We start from the raw sequence: 20,640 nt of genomic DNA, 5'->3' as shown, positions 1-20,640 counted from the left end.
CTAGTTGGGTCATGAAATGTCTGCAAGAAAACCACCAAGCCCAGAGAGCAACAACGAGTCTCCTCCTCCCTTCTAGCACTGACGATGTTACCTAGCTGGGTCACGAAACACCTGCAAGAAATCCACCAAGCTCAGAGAGTACCAAGTCCCCCACTGTTCAATCCTGAGTTACAAATATTCTCTCCTTATTAGCAGGCCTAACTTTCCGCTTGAAGCGGCTTCCCTCAGGTGGACCTACTCACTTGTGCAGGGTTGTGTCGGGGACGCGTGCCTTCAGCTGATCCCTGATGGCCTTCAACCCTCGCACGTACGGGTTGGGCTTGGCGGTCAGATCATAGGCAGGGTTATGTCTCATCAGGTATTCGCCCAGGAAGATCATGGGGTCAAACGGGCAGGGTTCGGATTCCTTCGGCTCCAGCGCCTGTTTCCGTTCTGCCACCTTTAACAGCTTCTCCACGGCGGGCACCAAAGTGGGCAGAAGCTTATCGAGAAGATATGCCCGGGTTTCCAGAGTCATGGACTCAGTGTTGAACCAATCCTGGGACAAGCTATCCGGCGGGTCTTCCTTTTCCATCTTCTTCTGCTGGAGGGTTTTCTTCTGCAGTCTCTTCATCTTGATGCCCTGCAGATCCAAAGCCCGTGGCTGGACACGCTCGTGGAAAACGGCCTTCCACTGAGCATCCTCCGCCGGAGTCAGGGAGTGAAGGGCGGTCCCCCAATTGGGCTTGCCTGCTCCCACGGGGAGGTCGTTGCCATGGTTGATTTCGGCACCGTTTTCCCCGTCTGGGTCCGTGGCCATGTTTGGGGGTCTCTGCAAGGGAAGAGGGAAAAAGGAAGGAGGATCTGATTCCGACAGATGTGAATGAACACAGCTGTCATAAAAAGCCAAGGCAATCCTAAAATCCTGCATTAACAGAGGGATTGTTGAAATTGTTGAAAAGTGAGATTATTAATAGATCTCAAAAGAAACCAGCATGGATGCATAAAGAACTATCTGACAAATTGAAAGACAAAAGGACACATATAAAAGTGGTGAAGTGAGGATACAATCTACTAAAACCACTCTATAAAGAGACCAGGGTAGTGACAACAGCTCTTTAATATATGGTGAACCCAGCAACCTGGCTGGGAAAAACAACCCTTTATATACTGTTTAACGTGACTTCAACCAATCAACAACGTGCTTGTTTCCGCCTAAATATTTAAAGATACATAACACTCCTCCCTCCCAGAAAACACTTTACCACTATTTACATATTATTTACATGTTATTTTTCGGCGTAGTCCATAAATAACCTGGGCGTCTCCTAATTCTTTCGGACCTGCGGTTCAGTCCTGGGTGGTGTTTGAGCTGGTCGGAGGGCTTTTTCTCCCAGCTCTTTCTCAGGCCATCGGGCCCTGGATTACTGGCAGACTCTTTTCTTGGCCATCCGGCCTTGGATTACACGTTTTCCTGCTGTTTCCCTCGGGAACCTGATGGCGTCGCTGGACCTCCGGGACCTCAGCTAAGTCTTGCGCCTCCCGGGTTATGGTCAGCTGTGGGTTCAAATAAGGAGTGGTCATTGATCTGTCTCAGCTAGCTCAGGTTGTTCAGCTATTCGTTTCCTTATCTGATCTATGTGGCGCCTCCATACTCGGTTGTCTTGTAATTCGACCAAGTATGACTTTGGACGGTTGCTTTTATGATTTGCCCTGCGAGCCAACTTGGGCCGTCCCCATAGTTGCGGGCCCACACTCGATCGCCTATGCCCATTTCTCTCGTTTTCTAGTTCCCCTTGTAACCCTCTGGTGTGTAATGGGGATTCAAGCAGTCAAGTGGGCACGGAGTTTCCGTCCATCAATAATTCGGCTGGGCTTCTGCCTGTAGCAGTGCTTGGGGTTCTGTGCTGAGCGGCCAGAAAGAAATCTATCTTTGTTTGCCAGTCACCTGGCTTGAGCCTGGACAATGCCTCCTTAGCGCTCGGACGGAGCGCTCTGCAACCATTCGGCGCAGGGGTGGAAAGGCGCAGAGAGGGCATGTCGGATGCCCTCCTCTGCCAAGTATTCCTCAAACTGGGCTGCCGTGGTGCGGGCGTTGTCGGACACCAGGTGTCAGGCAACCCGTGGGTTCGAATAGGTGGCGCAGGGCTGCGATTACTGCCTCGGCCGTGGTGGATTTCATGAGTATGATCTCCAACCATTTAGAGAATGCATCGACAACCACTAGGAAGGTTTGGCCGTGGAAAGGGCCAGCAAAATCAATGTGGATTCTTGACCAGGGCCCTTGGGGTTTTCCCATTCCTGACTGGGGCCGTTGGGGTAGAGGTCTGGACTCTTGGCAAGCCTGGCATTTCCTACCCTCTCAGCAATCTCTGAGTCCATGGTGGCCACCACACATAGCTTCTTGCTAGCCCCTTCATCCTTGATCCCTGGGTGACCCTCGTGGAGGAGGTCCAATACCTTTCCCCTTAATTATCCGGGATTACCACCACGATCACCCCATAACAGGCACCCCTTGAGCCGAGAGCTCATCACGTTTTTACAAATTCCTTAAACCGTTAAGCCCGGCGCGACACCCTCTGTACCCAACCGGTACAGTCCTTAACATAATGTCGGTATGATGCCGAGCCACTTCCTTAGATGTGACTGGGCCAGAGTCAAGAGTCAATAAGCAGGATGGGCGTCCCGGTGGGGTCTTGATCGCCCTGGTAGTGGGCATCTGCTTAGCGTCCGCATGCCCCACTTCTTTTCCTGGTCGATGCTGCAGCTTGTAGAATAGCGGCTAAGAAAATAGTCCATCGAGTCAATCGTGGCGAAAGTGCCACAGGCGTTGGGCGATCGCCAGCCAGTATTCTAACAGCGGTCTGTGGTCAGTCACAATTTCAAAGTCTGCCCAAAACATATTCGTGAATTTTTTACCCTGACACAATTGCTAGCGCTTCCTTATCTAACTGGCTATAGTTCCTCTCTGGGGAGGACATCGTTCTGGAGTAGAAGGCTATAGGGGCTTCTGTGCCGTTTGGCAGTCTGTGGCTGAGTACAGCCCCACCCGTAAGGAGGCATATAAACCAGCACTAGTGGTAATGAGCTATGATACTGGATGAGCAGGCTGTCGCCGAGAGCAGGTTTTTACTGCTTAAAGCCCTACTTTCCGACTTTCCCCAAGACCAAACAGTATTTTTCCTAGAAGCTTATGCAGCGGTTCAGCAGCAGTCGCTTTGTTTTTAAAAAACGCGTAAAATTCACTAGCCCAGGAATGCCTGTAGCTCTGTTTTGTTTTGGGCGCTGGAGCCTTTCTGATTGCCTTGACCTTGCTCTCAGTGGGGTGAATTCCTTTCTTGTCTATTCGGTGGCCCAAGAATTCGGATTCTACCCCTATCTGGCATTTGTTCACTTTAACCTTTAGTCCGGCTGACGGAAAATGCCCAGAACCTTTCTCAACGCTCCCCAATTCCTCTCGTTTCCCTGATATCAATACATCATCAGTAAGGAACTACCCTGGGAGCCCTTGCAGAAGTCGTTCCATTAAGTTTTGGAACAGCCCGGTGCCACTCACCCCAAATTGTAATCGGGTGCACTTGAAGGCCCCCTGTGAGTTACAATCGTTTGGGCTTGACTGTGTTGGCGTCTACTGGGCAGTTGTTGGTAGGCTTGGGCCAAGTCTAACTTTGCAAAGACTTGCCCTTGCCCCAAAGAGTGCAGCAAGTGTTGCACCACGGGAACTGGTGGCGCTTTTCTGTAAGGCTTTGTTTAAGTCGCCTTGTAGTCAGCGCAGATTCTAATTGACCCATCTGGTTTTACTGGGGTGACGATTGGCGTCTCCCACTTTGCGTGATCGACTGGCACCAAAATCCCTGATTTATGAGCTTATCTAGCTCCTTGTCAATTTTGGTTTAAGGGCAAAGGACTCTCCTTGCCTTTAACCTAATGGAGCTACCTGGGGTCTAAGTTGAAGGAAATAGGGGTCCCCTTGTACTTGCCCAGGCAGTCCTTGAAGACATCTTGAACTCGTTCATGAGTATGTCTTTCAGGTTACAGTCACTTCTGTAGATGCCAGTCACTCCCATGCCCAGTGCGAAACCAGTCTAGTCCCAACAAACTAGGCAGGGTCCCTTGACGATCGTGATGGGCAGGGTCTTCTTGTGTGGTCCGTGCTCGACTCGGACGGAGGTGGTCCCTCGAACAGGGATCGATTCCCTTGGTAGTCGTGGACTCGTAGCCGTTGTGTTTGCAGGTGGCGCTTGCGACTGATGGCAGTGACCGCCAAAGTGTCCCAGGACATGATGGTGATCGCTGACCCAGTGTCTACTTGAGTCGGCACCGTACTCCTTCTATTTTGGGTTTGGTGAAGATCTTCTTCTCCACCCGGGTTGGTGACCTATGACCACCGTCGTTTGGTTTGAATCGCGCCTTTTTTGTTTGAGCCAATCGCGGGTCGCCTTGCCGATCCCGCGCTCTGATTGGCCGATTTGAATTTTCGGCGGGAAGGTTGGGGAGCTCGACAGACTTGAGCTAGGTGCCCCTTCTTCTCGCACCGCCGACATGTTGCGTCCTTAAACTTGCAGCGTTGGCGCTGGTGTTGACCTCCGCAACTTCCGCATTCGTCCCGGTCCTCTTTGCCGCGTTTCTCGGTTCGGCAGACCCCTTCCTCATCCTCACCGTCGGATTCGGTCTGGATCTCTTCTTGGTGCACGGGGTTGACTTTGTGCTCGCCTTTGGTGTGAGAGGCTTTTGCAGTGTCTCCCGCTTGGGTGGACATTTCATGCGCTCGGGCCGTCCAGGCGTTTGCCAGCGTCAGATTGCTTTTCGATAGCAGTCGCCTCCAAGCATGTCTCGGACCCCCTGATGAGTTGCTCAGCAGCACCTCGTCAGGTCTCGGTACCCACAGTCTTTGGAGGCTTTCCGCAGGCGGCCATGTAGTCGCCGATGGATTCGCCCTCTAGCTGTGGCTCTCCAAATTCAAAACGCCGCGTATTTGGGCGGCGTTGGCGCGAAATGGTTTTAGCAGGGTTTGCAGAGTTTGCCACGATACCGATTGTAGCGTTGGCTCTGCCAGGGCTTCCGCGATGTCGATGACCTCGGGACCGCAGTGGCTCAAAAAGTATGCCCTTTTGCGGTTGTCTGGAACTCCTTGCAGTTCGTTGGCTTCTAGAAAGCTTTCGAAACGGGTCATATACGTTCCCCATTTCTCTTTAGCCGGGTCAAACGGTGCGGGCGGAGTGTAACTGGCCATCTCCGTTTTTCTGCCCTGTGTTTGCTGGGTTCGGTTCTTCCGTGCTTCAGCTCGGTTCTGGTGCTCCTTAGCCTCGAGATCCCACCTTCGTCGCCAGTGTTAAGTTCGGGAAGTAACGAGGCTGGAGACCAGGGTAGTGACAACAGCTCTTTAATATATGGTGAACCCAGCAACCTGGCTGGGGAAAAACAACCCTTTATATACTGTTTAACCGGCGGCTTCAACCAATCAGCAACGTGCTTGTTTCCCGCCTAAATATTTAAAGATACATAACAGAGACCCCTGCTATAAAGCCTTAGTAAGGCCATACCTAGAGTACTCCATCCAGTTCTGGTCACCAGATTATATAAAAGAGCTTGAGACTCTGGAAAGATTTCTGAACGTTTTGCTACCAGGCTAGGTAACATCTTCATCAAGGTTACAAGACACCGCCCCCCCCACTTGACACACCCACACCTGCAGCCAGTGGTGGGATTCAAATAATTTAACAACCGGTTCTCTGCCTTAACGACCAGCTGGGTAGGTGTGGCTTGATGTCATGTGACCGTGTGGGCGTGGTCAACTCAACGTCACTCACGTCGATGGGCGCTTCGCCTTAGCTGTTACAATGTAATAAGGGTTAAGCAGAGAGGCAGTTTCTATAAGCAGGGCAATAAAGATGAGGCTAGAAACACCACCAGAATGTTTCCTTCCTGCCTTCCTTACAGGATTAGCCCTGTAAAGTGGGGGAAAAAAACCAAAATAAGATTTCTTCCAACAGCCGGTTCTCCGAACTGCTTAGAAAGTTAACAACCGGTTCTCCCGAATGGGTGCGAACCAGCTGAATCCCACCACTGCCTGCAGCCCTTAGAAACAGAACACAGATGCTGACGTCCTCTGGCCAAAATCTGCTGAAGGTGTTACCTAGGCTGGTAATGAAACGTTCAGAAACCAACCCACCAGCTCGGAGAACGAAACTCCATCCGCGTTCTTCGTACGTTTGAGCCTCCAGTCTCCTAATCAGAGGTGGCATTCAGCCAGTTCCGACCGGTTCGCCCGAACCGGTAGTGGAAATAGCAGGTGGGCCTGCCCAACCGCCCCCAGTTCTATGCCATCTTATTTAGGCAGGTTTCTGAGGCCGGGCGCTTGTGCAGCAGGTGCATGCGCCAGCAAACTATATGTGTAGAAGGCTGGGCACATGTGTGGGAGAGGTGCGCGCGCACGAGGTAAGCGCATGCGCAAGTGTGCACTCACATCTGCAAACCAGTAGAGAAAGTAAGTGAATACCACCCTTGCCCCTAATCATTTTCATTGTTTTTCTCTGCACTGTTTCCAGAGTCTCAACATCTTTTTTTATATCGTGGCGACAGCTATTTGAAGTTACAACTGCTGAAACATCCCAGGGAGATATTTACGCGAGCGAGATTCGAACAGCTCGATGCAATGGTCAGATATGGGAGAATCCACTCTGTGCCCTACAGTGGACGTCTCCTATTTGATCGTTGCCTGTATAAGAGGGTGAGGAACAGGTACCTCAGTCTATACACCAAACGACGGACCCATTGGGATGCCCATATCAAAACGACTTACCTTACGTGCGGCCAGAATCTGAAAATAATATTTCACACAGCGCAATCCTTACGCAAAATGGTTCGGTTGAGATCTGCATACGCGGGACTGATTGGGGTAGATTGCAGGGGTGACACCAAAATATAACAACAACAACAGAGTTGGAAGGGACCTTAGAGGCCTTCTAGTCCAACCCCCTGCCCAGGCAGGAAACCCTACATCATCTCAGACAGATGGTTATCCAACATCTTCTTAAAAACTTCCAGTGTTGGAGCATTCACAACTTCTGCAGGCAAGTTGTTCCACTTATTAATTGTTCTAACTGTCAGGAAATTTCTCCTTAGTTCTAAGTTGCTTCTCTCCTTGATTAGTTTCCACCCATTGCTTCTTGTTCTACCCTCAGGTGCTTTGGAGAATAGCTTGACCCCCAAATCTTCTTTGTGGCAACCCCTGAGATATTGGAAGACTGCTATCATGTCTCCCCCAGTCCTTCTTTTCATTAAACTAGGCATACCGAGTTCCTGCAACCGTTCTTCATATGTTTTAGCCTCCAGTCCCCTAATATAATATAATTTTATCATGTTTTATCTATGTCTCAAATTATTGTATTTTATTCCATTTTCATTTTACATTACATCTTATTATCCAATTCCATTTTAAATTGCTTTTATCAAATTTCAGGAACGATTTGTTTCCGGATCTCTGCACTGTTTGGTATGGCCCAATCAATCCAGTCAATAAATAAATATCGTGGCGACCAAAAACCAGACGCGATATCCCACGGGTGCCCTTACCAAGGCCTTATAAAATGGGACTAACAGTTCACAGAGGCTGCCTGAGATTAAATGACCACCTTCGACATGTGAATCCTCACTCCGACGTCTCGCCTTTCGGCCAAATCTCGGCATCCTTCGGGTTGTCTTAGCAGGACACCGTGTTAAGAAATGCCATGGATTTATGGGGGCTTACCTGTTGGGGCAGATCTGATCTGAAAACGCGAGAGAATCTGTGACGGGGCTGTCTAATTTTAGCTGCCCGCAATCTTGCACGGACTTCCAGCGCACGCCCCTGCCTTGTGCAGAATCCGGCAGTGTAAATGTTTGAGGTTGCTAAGCGACAGTTGGTGGAGGGTGGGGGGTGCAATCCATCTTCTCAGGCAGCTGGAAAAGGTGAGCTCGCCGAGGGTTCTCATCATGGTTTCATCTCGGGGTTGTGAGAACCGAGAAAGGACGAGAGGGGTGGGTGGGTGGAAAGCCCAACCATTCATGGTCACGGGGTCTTGGACCTTCCCCAGGGAAGGTCCTCCAAGCTTGCTTCAGACTCACCAAAAGATGGTTGTGGCTGGAAACTCAGCCGGGGCGAACAGAGCTTGGAGGGCACAATCTATGGTTCTAAGTCAGTGATGGCTAATCTTTTTTGGATCGAGTGGCCAAAGCACACGCCTTATGCCCCATACATGCCCTGCGCGCCCCCCCTGCATGTGCCCCGCCCCTGCACATGCGTGGTAGAGACCCAGCTGGCCGGCGGGAGGCATGCAGACATGCGTGGCAGAGCTGAACTGTGGCAATGGTGCTGCGTGCCACCTCTGGCGCTCCTGCCATAGGTTAGCCCTCATGGATTGGATAGAAGCCATCATGATGACATGGTTTCTATCCAATCCTTGTAAACCGAGGCCAGTTGTGTAGTGTGGGCCAGCAACGGGCATCATTAGCGTACTTCACATCAATTGTGATCAGGGCCATATGAAGTGTTAATACCGCTTTATAATGCCTTGGTAAGGCCACACTTGGAATACGGCATTCAGTTTTGGTCGCCACGATGTAAAAAAGATGTGGAGACTCTAGAAAGAGTGCAGAGAAGAGCAACAAAGATGATGAGGGGACTGGAGGCTAAAACATATGAAGAACGGTTGCAGGAACTCGGTATGTCTAGTTTAATGAAAAGAAGGACTAGGGGAGACATGATAGCTGTGTTCCCATATCTCAGGGGTTGCCACAAAGAAGATTTGGGGGTCAAGCTATTCTCCAAAGCACCTGAGGGCAGGACAAGAAGCAACGGGTGGAAACTCATCAAGCAGAGAAGCAACCTGGAATTAAAGAGAAACTTCCTAACAGCGAGGACAATTAACCAGTGGAACTCTGTTAATCTGTTTAGTTGTGAGTGCTCCAGTATTGGAGGCTTTCCAAGATAGACCAGACAGCCATGTGACCAGAATTGTATAGGATCTCCTCCTTCGGCAGGAGGTTGGACTAGAAGTCCTCAAAGATCCCTTCCCAGTGGTTATTCTGTAATTGCATCCTGAGGTCACTTGTCCTCCACAGGCATCTGTAACTGGCAGTTTATTTATCAAGGGCAGGCTTTGAAATCAGGGCCACTTTTCAGGCATTCAGGTAGAATTAGAAACTGTAGGTTTTAGATTTAGGTTTAGGTTTATTTGATTTTTATACCGACCTTCTCCCGAAGGACTCAGCCAGGATAAAAACAATAAAATACAAAAATTAAGAACAGATCTAAAAACAAATATTCGAAATTGGCTAAAAACTTCTAAAATCCAATAAAAAACCCCGTTTAGAAACCATTAGGCCAGTCCTGCGCGATGGAATAAAAATGTTTTCAGCTCGCGTCGAAAGGTCCGGAGATCAGGGAGTTGGTGGATCCCTGGTGGTAGCTCGTTCCAGAGGGTTGGAGCCCCCACAGAGAAGGCCCTCCCCCTGGGGGCCACCAGCCGATATTGTTTAGCTGACGGCACCCCGAGGAGACCCTCCCTATGGGAGTGCATGGTTGATGGGAGGCTATCGGTGGCAGTAGGAGGTCCCGTAAATAACCCGGCCCTATGCCATGGAGCGCTTTAAAGGTGGTAACAACACCTTGAATTGCACCCGGAAGACCACCGGTAACCAGTGCAGCCTACGCAGGAGAGGTGTTATATGGGAGCCACGTGTCGCTCCCTCTATCACCCGCGCAACCGCATTCTGAACCAGTTGGAGCCTCCGGGTGCTCTTCAAGGGGAGCCCCATGTAGAGAGCGTTGCAGTAATCCAGGCGGGAAGTGACGAGGGCATGAGTGACTGTGCACAGGGAATCCCGGTCTAAGTAGGGACGCAACTGGCGCATCAGGCGAACCTAGCGACTGCCATCATATGCTCTTCAAGCGACAGCTGTACATTCAGAAGAACGGCCAGATTGCGGACCCTCTCTGTGGGGGCTAATGGCTCGTCCCTCACAGACAGCGATGGCCTCAGCTGATTATACCGGGACGCCGGCATCCACAGCCACTCGGTCTTGGAAGGGTTGAGTCGGAGCCTGTTTTTCCCCATCCAAACCCGCACGGCCTCCAGACACTGGGACATCACTTCAACGGCTTTGCTGGGGTGGTTAGGGGTGGAAATGTACAGCTGTGTATCATCAGCATACAAATGACACTGCACCCCAAAACCACGGATGATCTCACCCAGCGGCTTCATATAGATGTTGAACAGGAGGGGCGAGAGAACCGATCCCTGTGGCACCCCACACAAGAGGCGCCTCGCGGTCGATCTCTGCCCCCCCCGCCAACACCGTCTGCGACCGGTCAGAGAGGAAGGAGGAGAACCACTGAAAAACGGTGCCCCCCACTGTAACAAGTAAAGAAGCAAAATGGGAATAATTAATAATAATAATAATAATAATAATAATAATAATAATAATAATATTTTAATTTGTATAAATTAAAGAAGAAGTCATCATAGCTCAAATCAGAACAATCCAGAGCAATCCCTGAATTTGCCAGGGGAATCTAGCAAGACTATATACTGCAACCTTTTGCAATCCAGATAACAGAATATTTCTAGAGAGAGGCTAAATTTAAGGACTCCTCCAGCAGAAATTGAGGCAGGGGTAATGGGCGAGCTGTCAAAACCCCCACCTTTGAAATAATGGTTATAAATACTGCAGGCGCCCAGGCTGTTAAACCGCTAACCTTTCTGGCGCCAACAAATCAGGAACAAGATTGAATGATCTGGAAAAGATTTGGGTCCGTATCCATAGCAAAGAAAGGAGGCTCGAGAAAAAATGTGTGCAGATTAGTGCACCGGTGCGTGATTTCCGCGCATAAGGCAAGGGGTTTTTTAATCTTACAAAGGCAGAATAGAGATAGAGACACAAACACAGAGGGAGAAAGAAATGCCAAACGAACAAGGAAAGGTTAAGAAATATATATATATATTGCTCCATTGCATCTAGCAAGACTTTGGATTGCACGGGTTACACAGGGCCAACCAGAAAGCGGAATAGAGCAAAGGTGTGTGTGTGTGTGTGTGTGTGTGTGTATGTGTTTTTTCAGGGTGCCAAAATATTTGATTCTTCTTCGGAGGAACCTCGACAAAGACAAGGATTGAGGGAAAGATGTTTCGAAAAGCAGAGTAAACAAGAATGGGTATTATGCACCTGTATTGATTTAATTTATATTCAGGTAGTCCTCTACTTACAGCTGTTCCTTTAGAGACTGTTTGAAGACAACAGCGCTGGAAAAAGGGACTTAGGACCAGTGATGGGATTCAGCCGGTTCGGCCCGATTCGGGCGAACCGGTTGTTAAATTGCTGGCTGGCCCTGCTCCTTCCCGCCCTGCCCCTTCCAGGAGTTAAATTATTTGAATCCCACCACTAGGAGGGGGACCGTTTTTCACACTTATGACGGTTAGGGCATCCCCATGGTCATGTGATCGAAATTTAGATCCTTGGCAACCGATTCATATTTATGACGGTTGCAGTGTCCCGGGGTCACGTGATCCCCTTTTGCGACCTTGTGACAAGCAACGTCGTTGGGGAAACAGATTCATTTAACAACCGGGTTACTCCATTATTGGCTGCTGTGATTCACTTAACAACGGTGGCAAGAAAGGTTGTAAAATGTGGCAATATTCACCTAACAAATGTTTCACTTAGTAACGGACAGTTTGGGTTCAATTTTTGCAGCTTCCCAGCCAGCTTCCAACAAGGAAAGTCAATGGAAGTAGGTGGATTCGCTTAACAACCGTCTGGAATGGTGTAGAAAGGGTCTCCTGCCTGAGCAGGGGGTTGGACTAGAAGACCTCCAAAGTCCCTTCCAACTCTTGTGATTCTGACATTTGTAATCTGATTCCTGTAACAAGTGCAGCTGAACAGCCATGTCAAAAAGGGGTGTAAAACTGGGTGCGACTCACTTAAAAACCACCTTGCTTACTTAGCAACTGAAATTTTGCTCTCAACTGCAGTCATATGTGGAGGACTATCTGTATGCACAGGATCGCATATTATGAGCTGAGAATAAAGAGCAGGAAAATTTATCGTGAAAAGAGAATGTGAAAATTCGGATTAATATCGTACTTTAATAGAGGAAATGTCAACCTACTTACACACTCAACGTAGACGGAGAATGCAGATAGAAATAAAGACCTTTATGCAAGGAGAAAGCAAACAATAATGTTAGATAATGTCAGGAAGGGCATAAAGGAGACTATAATGATAGCAAAGATAAGAATAATAAAAATAATGATCTTTGTAATAATACGTGGGGATATCTGGAAAACGTAGAGAAAATGTTATGTAAATAAATGTCTATTTCTTTATTTGTTTCATTGATTTATATGACTGCCCAAGTCACAAATTCGATTCTGGACAGGTAATGTAAGATTATAAGGTATTATACAGATAGTCCTCAATTTAAAACGGTTCATTTAGTGACCATTCAAAGTTAAAACAGCAGAGAAAAAAATGACTTATGGTCGGTTTTTCACATTTACGACCTTTGCAGCTTCCCCAGGGTCACATAATCAAAATTCAGATGCTTGGCAGCTGACTCATATTTATGACGGTCGCAGTTTTCTGACGGTCACGTGATCCCCTTTTGCGACCTTCTGACAAGCAACGTCAACTGGGAAGCCAGATTCACTTAAAGACCGTCTTACTAACTTAACAACTGCAGTGATTCACTTAACAACGGTGGCAAGAAAGGTCGTGAAACGGAGCAAACCTCACTTTAAAAAATGTCTCGCTTAGCAACGGAGGTTTTGGGCTCAGTTGGAGTCATAAGTCAAGGACCACCTGTATTACGCTTATACAGATTTGGAAAAAATTGATGAGAATATCTTGAACAAGCCAAGAATGACCTAGAGGTTGTCCTCAAATTATGTCCATACTATGGACCAGAAGCAAGGCAACTGTTAAGTCATGCCCAAGTTTATGACTTTTTTTAATATGGTTGTTAAATGAATCACTGCAGTTGTTAAGTCAATCACACAGTCTTTAAGTGAGTCCAGCTTTCCCTATCAGTTTGCTTTTCTGGAAAGTGGCAAATGATTGAATAGAGTGGACGCCCATTCCTCTTAAAGCAGGCTGGCTGAGGAATTCTGGGAGTTGGAGTCCACCCCTCTCAACGCAGGCTGGCTGGGGGATTCTTGGAATGGAAGTCCTCCCCTCTTAAAGCATGGCTGGCTGGGGGATTCTGGGAGTTGGAGTCCTCCCCTCTTAAAGCATGGCTGGCTGGGGGATTCTGGGAGTTGGAGTCCTCCCCTCTTAAAGCATGGCTGGCTGGGGGATTCTGGGAGTGGAAGTCCTCCCCTCTTAACGCAGGCTGGCTGGGGGATTCTTGGAATGGAAGTCCTCCCCTCTTAAAGCATACTGGCTGGGGGATTTTGGGAGTTGGAGTCCTCCCCTCTTAAAGCATGGCTGGCTGGGGGATTCTGGGAGTTGGAGTCCTCCCCTCTTAAAGCATGGCTGGCTGGGGGATTTTGGGAGTTGGAGTCCTCCCCTCTTAAAGCATGGCTGGCTGGGGGATTCTGGGAGTGGAAGTCCACCCCTCTTAAAGCATACTGGCTGGGGGATTCTGGGAGTGGAAGTCCTCCTCTCTTAAAGCATGGCTGGCTGGGGGATTCTGGGAGTGGAAGTCCTCCCCTCTTAAAGCATACTGGCTGGGGGATTCTGGGAGTTGGAGTCCTCCCCTCTTAAAGCATGGCTGGCTGGGGGATTCTGGGAGTGGAAGTCCACCCCTCTTAAAGCATGGCTGGGGATTTTGGGAGTTGGAGTCCTCCCCTCTTAAAGCATGGCTGGCTGGGGGATTCTGGGAGTGGAAGTCCTCCCCTCTTAAAGCATACTGGCTGGGGGATTCTGGGAGTTGGAGTCCTCCCCTCTTAAAGCATGGCTGGCTGGGGGATTCTGGGAGTGGAAGTCCTCCCCTCTTAAAGCATGCTGGCTGGGGGATTCTGGGAGTGGAAGTCCTCCCCTCTTAAAGCATACAGGCTGGGGAATTCTGGAAGTCGGAGTCCTCCCCTCTTAAAGCATGGCTGGCTGGGGGATTCTGGAAGTCGGAGTCCTCCCCTCTTAAAGCAGGCTGGCTGGGGGATTCTGGGAGTGGAAGTCCTCCCCTCTTAAAGCATGGCTGGCTGGGGAATTCTGGGAGTGGAAGTCCTCCCCTCTTAAAGCATACTGGCTGGGGGATTCTGGGAGTGGAAGTCCTCCCCTCTTAACGCAGGCTGGCTGGGGGATTCTTGGAATGGAAGTCCTCCCCTCTTAAAGCATACTGGCTGGGGGATTTTGGGAGTTGGAGTCCTCCCCTCTTAAAGCATGGCTGGCTGGGGGATTCTGGGAGTTGGAGTCCTCCCCTCTTAAAGCATGGCTGGCTGGGGGATTCTGGGAGTGGAAGTCCTCCCCTCTTAAAGCATACTGGCTGGGGGATTCTGGGAGTGGAAGTCCTCCCCTCTTAAAGCATGCTGGCTGGGGGATTCTGGGAGTGGAAGTCCTCCCCTCTTAAAGCATACAGGCTGGGGAATTCTGGAAGTCGGAGTCCTCCCCTCTTAAAGCATGGCTGGCTGGAGGATTCTGGGACTGGAAGTCCTCCCCTCTTAAAGCATGCTGGCTGGGGAATTCTGGGAGTGGAAGTCCTCCTCTCTTAAAGCATGATGACTGGGGAATTCTGGGAGTGGAAGTCCACCCCTCTTAAAGCATGATGGCTGGGGGATTCTGGGAGTGGAAGTCCACCCCTCTTAAAGCATGATGGCTGGGGGATTCTGGGAGTTGGAGTCCTCCTCTCTTAAAGCATGCTGGCTGGGGAATTCTTGGAATGGAAGTCCTCCCCTCTTAAAGCATACTGGCTGGGGGATTCTGGGAGTGGAAGTCCACCCCTCTTAAAGCATCCAGGCTGGGGGATTCTGGGAGTGGAAGTCCTCCTCTTAAAGCAGGCTGGCTGGGGATTCTGGGGTGGAGTCCTCCTCTTAAAGCAGGCTGGCTGGGGATTCTGGGGTGGAAGTCCTCCTCTTAAAGCATGGCTGGCTGGGGATTCTGGGGTGGAAGTCCTCCTTAAAGCAGGCTGGCTGGGGATTCTGGGAGTGAAGTCCTCCTCTTAAAGCAGGCTGGCTGGGGATTCTGGGGTGGAGTCCTCCTCTTAAAGCAGGCTGGCTGGGGATTCTGGGGTGGAAGTCCTCCTCTTAAAGCAGGCTGGCTGGGGATTCTGGGGTGGAAGTCCTCCTCTTAAAGCAGGCTGGCTGGGGATTCTGGGGTGGAAGTCCTCCTCTTAAAGCAGGCTGGCTGGGGATTCTGGGGTGGAAGTCCTCCTCTTAAAGCAGGCTGGCTGGGGATTCTGGGAGTGGAAGTCCTCCTCTTAAAGCAGGCTGGCTGGGGATTCTGGGGTGGAAGTCCTCCCTCTTAAAGCAGGCTGGCTGGGGATTCTGGGAGTGGAAGTCCTCCTCTTAAAGCAGGCTGGCTGGGGATTCTGGGGTGGAAGTCCTCCTCTTAAAGCAGGCTGGCTGGGGATTCTGGGAGTGGAAGTCCTCCTCTTAAAGCATGGCTGGCTGGGGATTCTGGGGTGAGTCCTCCTCTTAAAGCAGGCTGGCTGGGGATTCTGGGGTGGAAGTCCTCCTCTTAAAGCAGGCTGGCTGGGGATTCTGGGAGTGGAAGTCCTCCTCTTAAAGCAGGCTGGCTGGGGATTCTGGGGTGGAAGTCCTCCTCTTAAAGCAGGCTGGCTGGGGATTCTGGGGTGGAAGTCCTCCTCTTAAAGCAGGCTGGCTGGGGATTCTGGGGTGGAAGTCCTCCTCTTAAAGCAGGCTGGCTGGGGAATTCTGGGGTGGAGTCCTCCCCTCTTAAAGCATGGCTGGCTGGGGGATTCTGGGACTGGAAGTCCTCCCCTCTTAAAGCATGCTGGCTGGGGAATTCTGGGAGTGGAAGTCCTCCTCTCTTAAAGCATGATGACTGGGGAATTCTGGGAGTGGAAGTCCACCCCTCTTAAAGCATGATGGCTGGGGGATTCTGGGAGTGGAAGTCCACCCCTCTTAAAGCATGATGGCTGGGGGATTCTGGGAGTGGAAGTCCACCCCTCTTAAAGCATCCAGGCTGGGGGATTCTGGGAGTCCTCCCCTTTTAAAGTATGGCTGGCTAGGGGATTCTGGGAGTGGAAGTCCTGCCCTCTTAAAGCATACTGGCTGGGGATTCTGGGAGTGGAAGTCCACCCCTTAAATCAGGCTGGCTGGGGAATTCTGGCAGTTGGAGTCCACCCCTAAAAGCAGGCTGGCTGGGGGATTCTGGGAGTTTGAGTCCACCCCTTAAAGCAGGCTGGGGGATTCTGGGAGTCAAGTCCACCCCTCCTAAAGCACTGTGGCTGGGGAACTGTGAAAATTGAAGTCCACCCATCTTAAAGTTGCTAAGGTTGAGAAACCCTGAATTACGCCATATTGGTGCCCCCTTGATAGCAACATGCCACTGTTCCTCTCTTTAGCAGACTTAAAGTTCCAAAGAGAAGTATGATTTTTCTGATGCCAACACTAGGAGGGATGGTGGGTGTTATTCCGTTCCTGCTGCCTTGTTTACTTTTCCCCTACGTGCGTTTTCAAACCCTCCAGCGTCTTTCTTGTGCTGTTTTTGGCTGTTCCTCGCGAGGCTCTCATGGCTATTCCGAGCGTTTTATACAGAACGTTCTCAAATATCCCTGGAATGCCGAAATATCAAGCCAAGACATTTACTGTAAATACTGTAACTGGCAAGGCTTTGCTTGGGGTCAAGGCCTCAGAAGAGGAGGGCTCTTGCAAAAAGAGAGAAAAATTGAGAAGCGACCACTGCCTTCATCGGAACTGGGATGTCAGCAGACTGCACGGAGTTTGGATGTAAGAATGCATTGCAAGTCCAGATTAGAGTAGAGTAGAGTAGAATAGAATAGAATAGATATTGGAATGCAGAATGGAATAGAATAGAATAGAATAGAAATACAGAAAGTAGAATAGAATAGAATAGAATAAATTAGATTAGATATTGGAATGCAGAATAGAATAGAATAGAATAGAATAGAATTTTTTATTGGCCAAGTATGATTGGACACACAAGGAATTTGTCTTGGTGCGTACGCTCTCAGTGTCCATAAAAGAAAAGATACATTCAGAATAGCATAAAATAGAATAGAAATAATAGAATAGAATAGAATAGAATAGAATAGAATAGAATAGAATAGAATAGAATAGAATAGAATAGAATAGAATAGAATAGAATAGAATTTTTTATTGGCCAAGTATGATTGGACACACAAGGAATTTGTCTTGGTGCGTATGTTTTCAGTGTACATAAAAGAAAAGATACATTCAGAATAGCATAAGAAATAATAGAATAGAATAGAAAGAATAGAATAGAATAGAATGAATAGCATAGCATAGAATAGAATAGAATAGAATAGAATAGAATAGAATTTTTTATTGGCCAAGTGTGATTGGACACACAAAGAATTTGTCTTGGTGCATCTGCTCTCAGTGTCCATAAAAGAAAAGATACATTCAGAATAGCATAAAATAGAATAGAAATAATAGAATAGAATAGAAAGAATAGAATAGAATAGAATAGAATAGAATAGCATAGCATAGCATAGCATAGCATAGCATAGAACAGAACAGAATAGAACAGAACAGAACAGAGCTGGAAGGGACTTTTTAGTTTTTCTAGTCCAGCCACCTGCTCAAGTAGGGCTTAGTAACAATGCTAGGGCTTAATACAGGTAGTCCTTGATTTACAACGGATCTACCTGGGGTGGTAGAGCCATGCTGGGGGTTGACGTTCACAACTCTGAAGTTCGCTGAGATTGGTGACCTCTTTGGCCAACAGGGGGCAGAATTGCATGGATTCCCCAGCTAAACTACAGTTATTCACATGTATTTAGCATCTGCAGAGGTCAGACAATCACTGACACACAAATTTAGTTTAAATATAGCCCCACCAAATGATAGATAGATAGATAGATAGATGATAGATAGATAGGTAGATAGACAGACAGATAGATAGATAGATAGATAGATAGATAGATAGATAGATAGATAGAAAGATAGATAGATAGATGATAGGTAGATAGATAATGTGGGCTCTGAAGTGTAAACTACTTTCAAGATGGTGTATCCCAGGCAACATTCTGTCTTAACAGTGCAGCTAAAAGGCTTATACACATGGGGACCAAACTGCGTATTGGATCATCCCTCATAATCAAAAACGACAGAGGCTGCGTTACTTAACCCACAGAAAAATAGTAGAAAAATAGAGAAAAGGAGGAGAGAAAAAAGAACGTTCTGCTTTTTATTTCGTCGGGAGGGGAGCGCAGCGAAAACGAAACCTGGCTTTTAGCTTCCTAGCAGCAAATGCCAAGTGATCCTGCCTACTTTGCAAGTCAAGACTTCTCTCTCCGTGCCCCCAGGGAGGGTATTTTTCCTGGGTTGAGAAAAGGAACGTCCGCCAGCCGATCCCTTTTAGATCCAGGGATCGTTTACAAGCCTCGGCAAGAAGGAGAAAGAGGGAGGTTTGGGGCTTTTGGCAGGGAAGGTGTGTTTTGAGGCCGGCCCTGCCTGGAGACCCGCTTGGCCTCACCTGAGTAGGGAGAGAAACCGTGGGAATCTCCCTGGAGATTTTCCCGCTGGAGAGAGCCAGCTACTCCAGAGGCTGGGAGCTAAGACCGTTTTAAGCTTCCCGGCACTGAATCGCTTTAGGGGTTTCATTCCCGTTGGCTACGGTGGCGTCACCGTCAACACTTTGGGAAAAGTTGGGAATTTACTGGTGATCCCGGACTTACAACAGTTTGTTTAGTGACCGTTCAAAACTTACAACGGCACTGGAAAAAAAATGACCGATGACCTTTTTTCACACTTACGACTCTGTTGCAGCATCTGCACGCTCACGTAATCAGAACTCGGCTGCTTGCCAACTGACTCATATTTATGACGGTCGCAGTGTCCCGGGGGTGGTGGTCACGTGATCCCCTTTGGCGACCTTCTGACAAGCCAAGTCAGCGGGGAAGCCGGATTCACTTAACGACCGGGTGACTAACTCAACAATTACAGGGATTCACTTAACAACGCGTGCCAAGAAAGGTTGTAAAACGGGACAAAACTCACTTAACGAATGTCTCACTTAGCAGCCGAAATTTTGGCCTCAGTTGCGGTCGTTACGTCACCCGGACAATGAATATATTGTAAGAATGGCAAGACTGAAAGAAATAATAGCGGGAATATAATATATGGGCCGGGTTATTTACGGGACCGCCTACTGCTACCGAATGCCTCTCACCGACCCGTGCGCTCTCACAGAGAGGGACTCCTCAGGGTGCCGTCAGCGAGGCAATGTCGCCTGCGGCGCCAGGAAGGGCCTTCTGTGGGGGCTCCACCCTCTGGAACGAACTACCCCGGACTTCGTCAGCTGGACTGACCTTCGACCCTGGCTCAAAACATACCTATTTAATTGTGCAGGACTGAGCTAGATTTTAAATTTATGGGTTTTAACTGGGTTTTATTTTTTATATTTTAAAATACAGGCTTATAGAATAAGTTTTTTTAATTGTTTTTATAGTGTATTTATGTATCTATGTGTTTTTTAAGTGCCTGTAAACCGCCCTGAGTCCTTCGGGAGATAGGGCGGTATATAAATATGATTAATAAATAAATAAATAAATAAATAAACTGGAGGTTTGAAAATAGAAATGGGAATACAGGTAGCCAGGGGTTGGATTCAGCCCCTTTGGGCGAAACAGTAGTTGTGATCTGCCCACCCACCCTGGCACTCTGAAGTTTTATTTAGCTGCATTTTTTAAGCCATGTACATGGGTGTAAGCGCACACACGAGCAAAGCACATAATGCATGCATTCTCACATTTTCAGTGCTGGGGCAAACCGGTTTTTAAATTATGCGAAGCCCACCTTTGCAGGTAGCGTTGTTGCTAACTTAACAGCTACAATCAGTCACTTAAGCAAGACGAGTCGTAAGATGCGGCTGGAGCCACAAATTTCTTGCTTGACGACCTTTTGTCCTCCATTGCGGTCGCAAGTTGAGGATACGGTTCGTAGCACAGTCGGCTAGATATTCAGGCTCGATTTGGTTATTTTTCCGTCTACCTATCGAGCCCTTCCCGAGGACTTAAGATAGGCAGATGTTGCTGTTCTAGGGCAGGGGTCTCCAACCTTGGTCCCTTTAAGACTTGTGGACTTCAACTCCGAGGGACTCTGGGAGTTGAAGTCCACAAGTCTTAAAGGGACCAAGGTTGGAGACCCCTGTTCTAGGGTCTTAGACGGAGGTATTGTTGTAGGATGGGAGCTGTTCCAAGCAAACCAACTGTTTTAAGTCGAGGACTGCCTGTGGCTCTGAGAAACCCATTACAACCACATAATTGCCAGTTGTTGGATTCCCCTGCCAGGAAACGTCGCACTCTCTTTCATCCTTGTTCACTCCTACGCCCTGAAGTCAGGGCTGCAGGTGGGGTGGGTGGATTGATGAAAGGGGCCGCCCTTTTCAGGGACTTGCAGAGGAATAGCTTTCCTTACCAAACTGCTTTCTCTCTCGGCCTGCAGGTGCAGGTGGTTCTCGACTTACAACGGTTCACTTAGCAACCGTTTGAGGTTACAACGGCGCTGAAGAAAGGGA

At 48.8% G+C, this 20,640-nt stretch overlaps 1 protein-coding gene across 1 annotated transcript in view; it reads right to left on the bottom strand.

The window, feature by feature from the left end:
- EFCAB5 (EF-hand calcium binding domain 5) overlaps positions 1-20,210 on the bottom strand; it is an 88,211-nt gene extending 68,001 nt beyond the window's left edge. Inside the window, 2 exon segments of the mRNA XM_058163975.1 lie at positions 243-811; positions 19,920-20,210. Of these exon segments, the coding sequence (XP_058019958.1) occupies positions 243-799 (557 nt within the window). The 5' untranslated portion in view covers positions 800-811; positions 19,920-20,210.
- Between the last annotated feature and the right edge of the window lie 430 nt (positions 20,211-20,640).

The sequence above is a fragment of the Ahaetulla prasina genome, chromosome 1, assembly GCF_028640845.1.
Source record: "Ahaetulla prasina isolate Xishuangbanna chromosome 1, ASM2864084v1, whole genome shotgun sequence".
Lineage (NCBI taxonomy): Eukaryota > Metazoa > Chordata > Lepidosauria > Squamata > Colubridae > Ahaetulla > Ahaetulla prasina.
The sequence above is the reverse complement of the archived record's forward strand: the minus strand, read 5'-3'. Positions and strand labels throughout refer to the sequence as shown.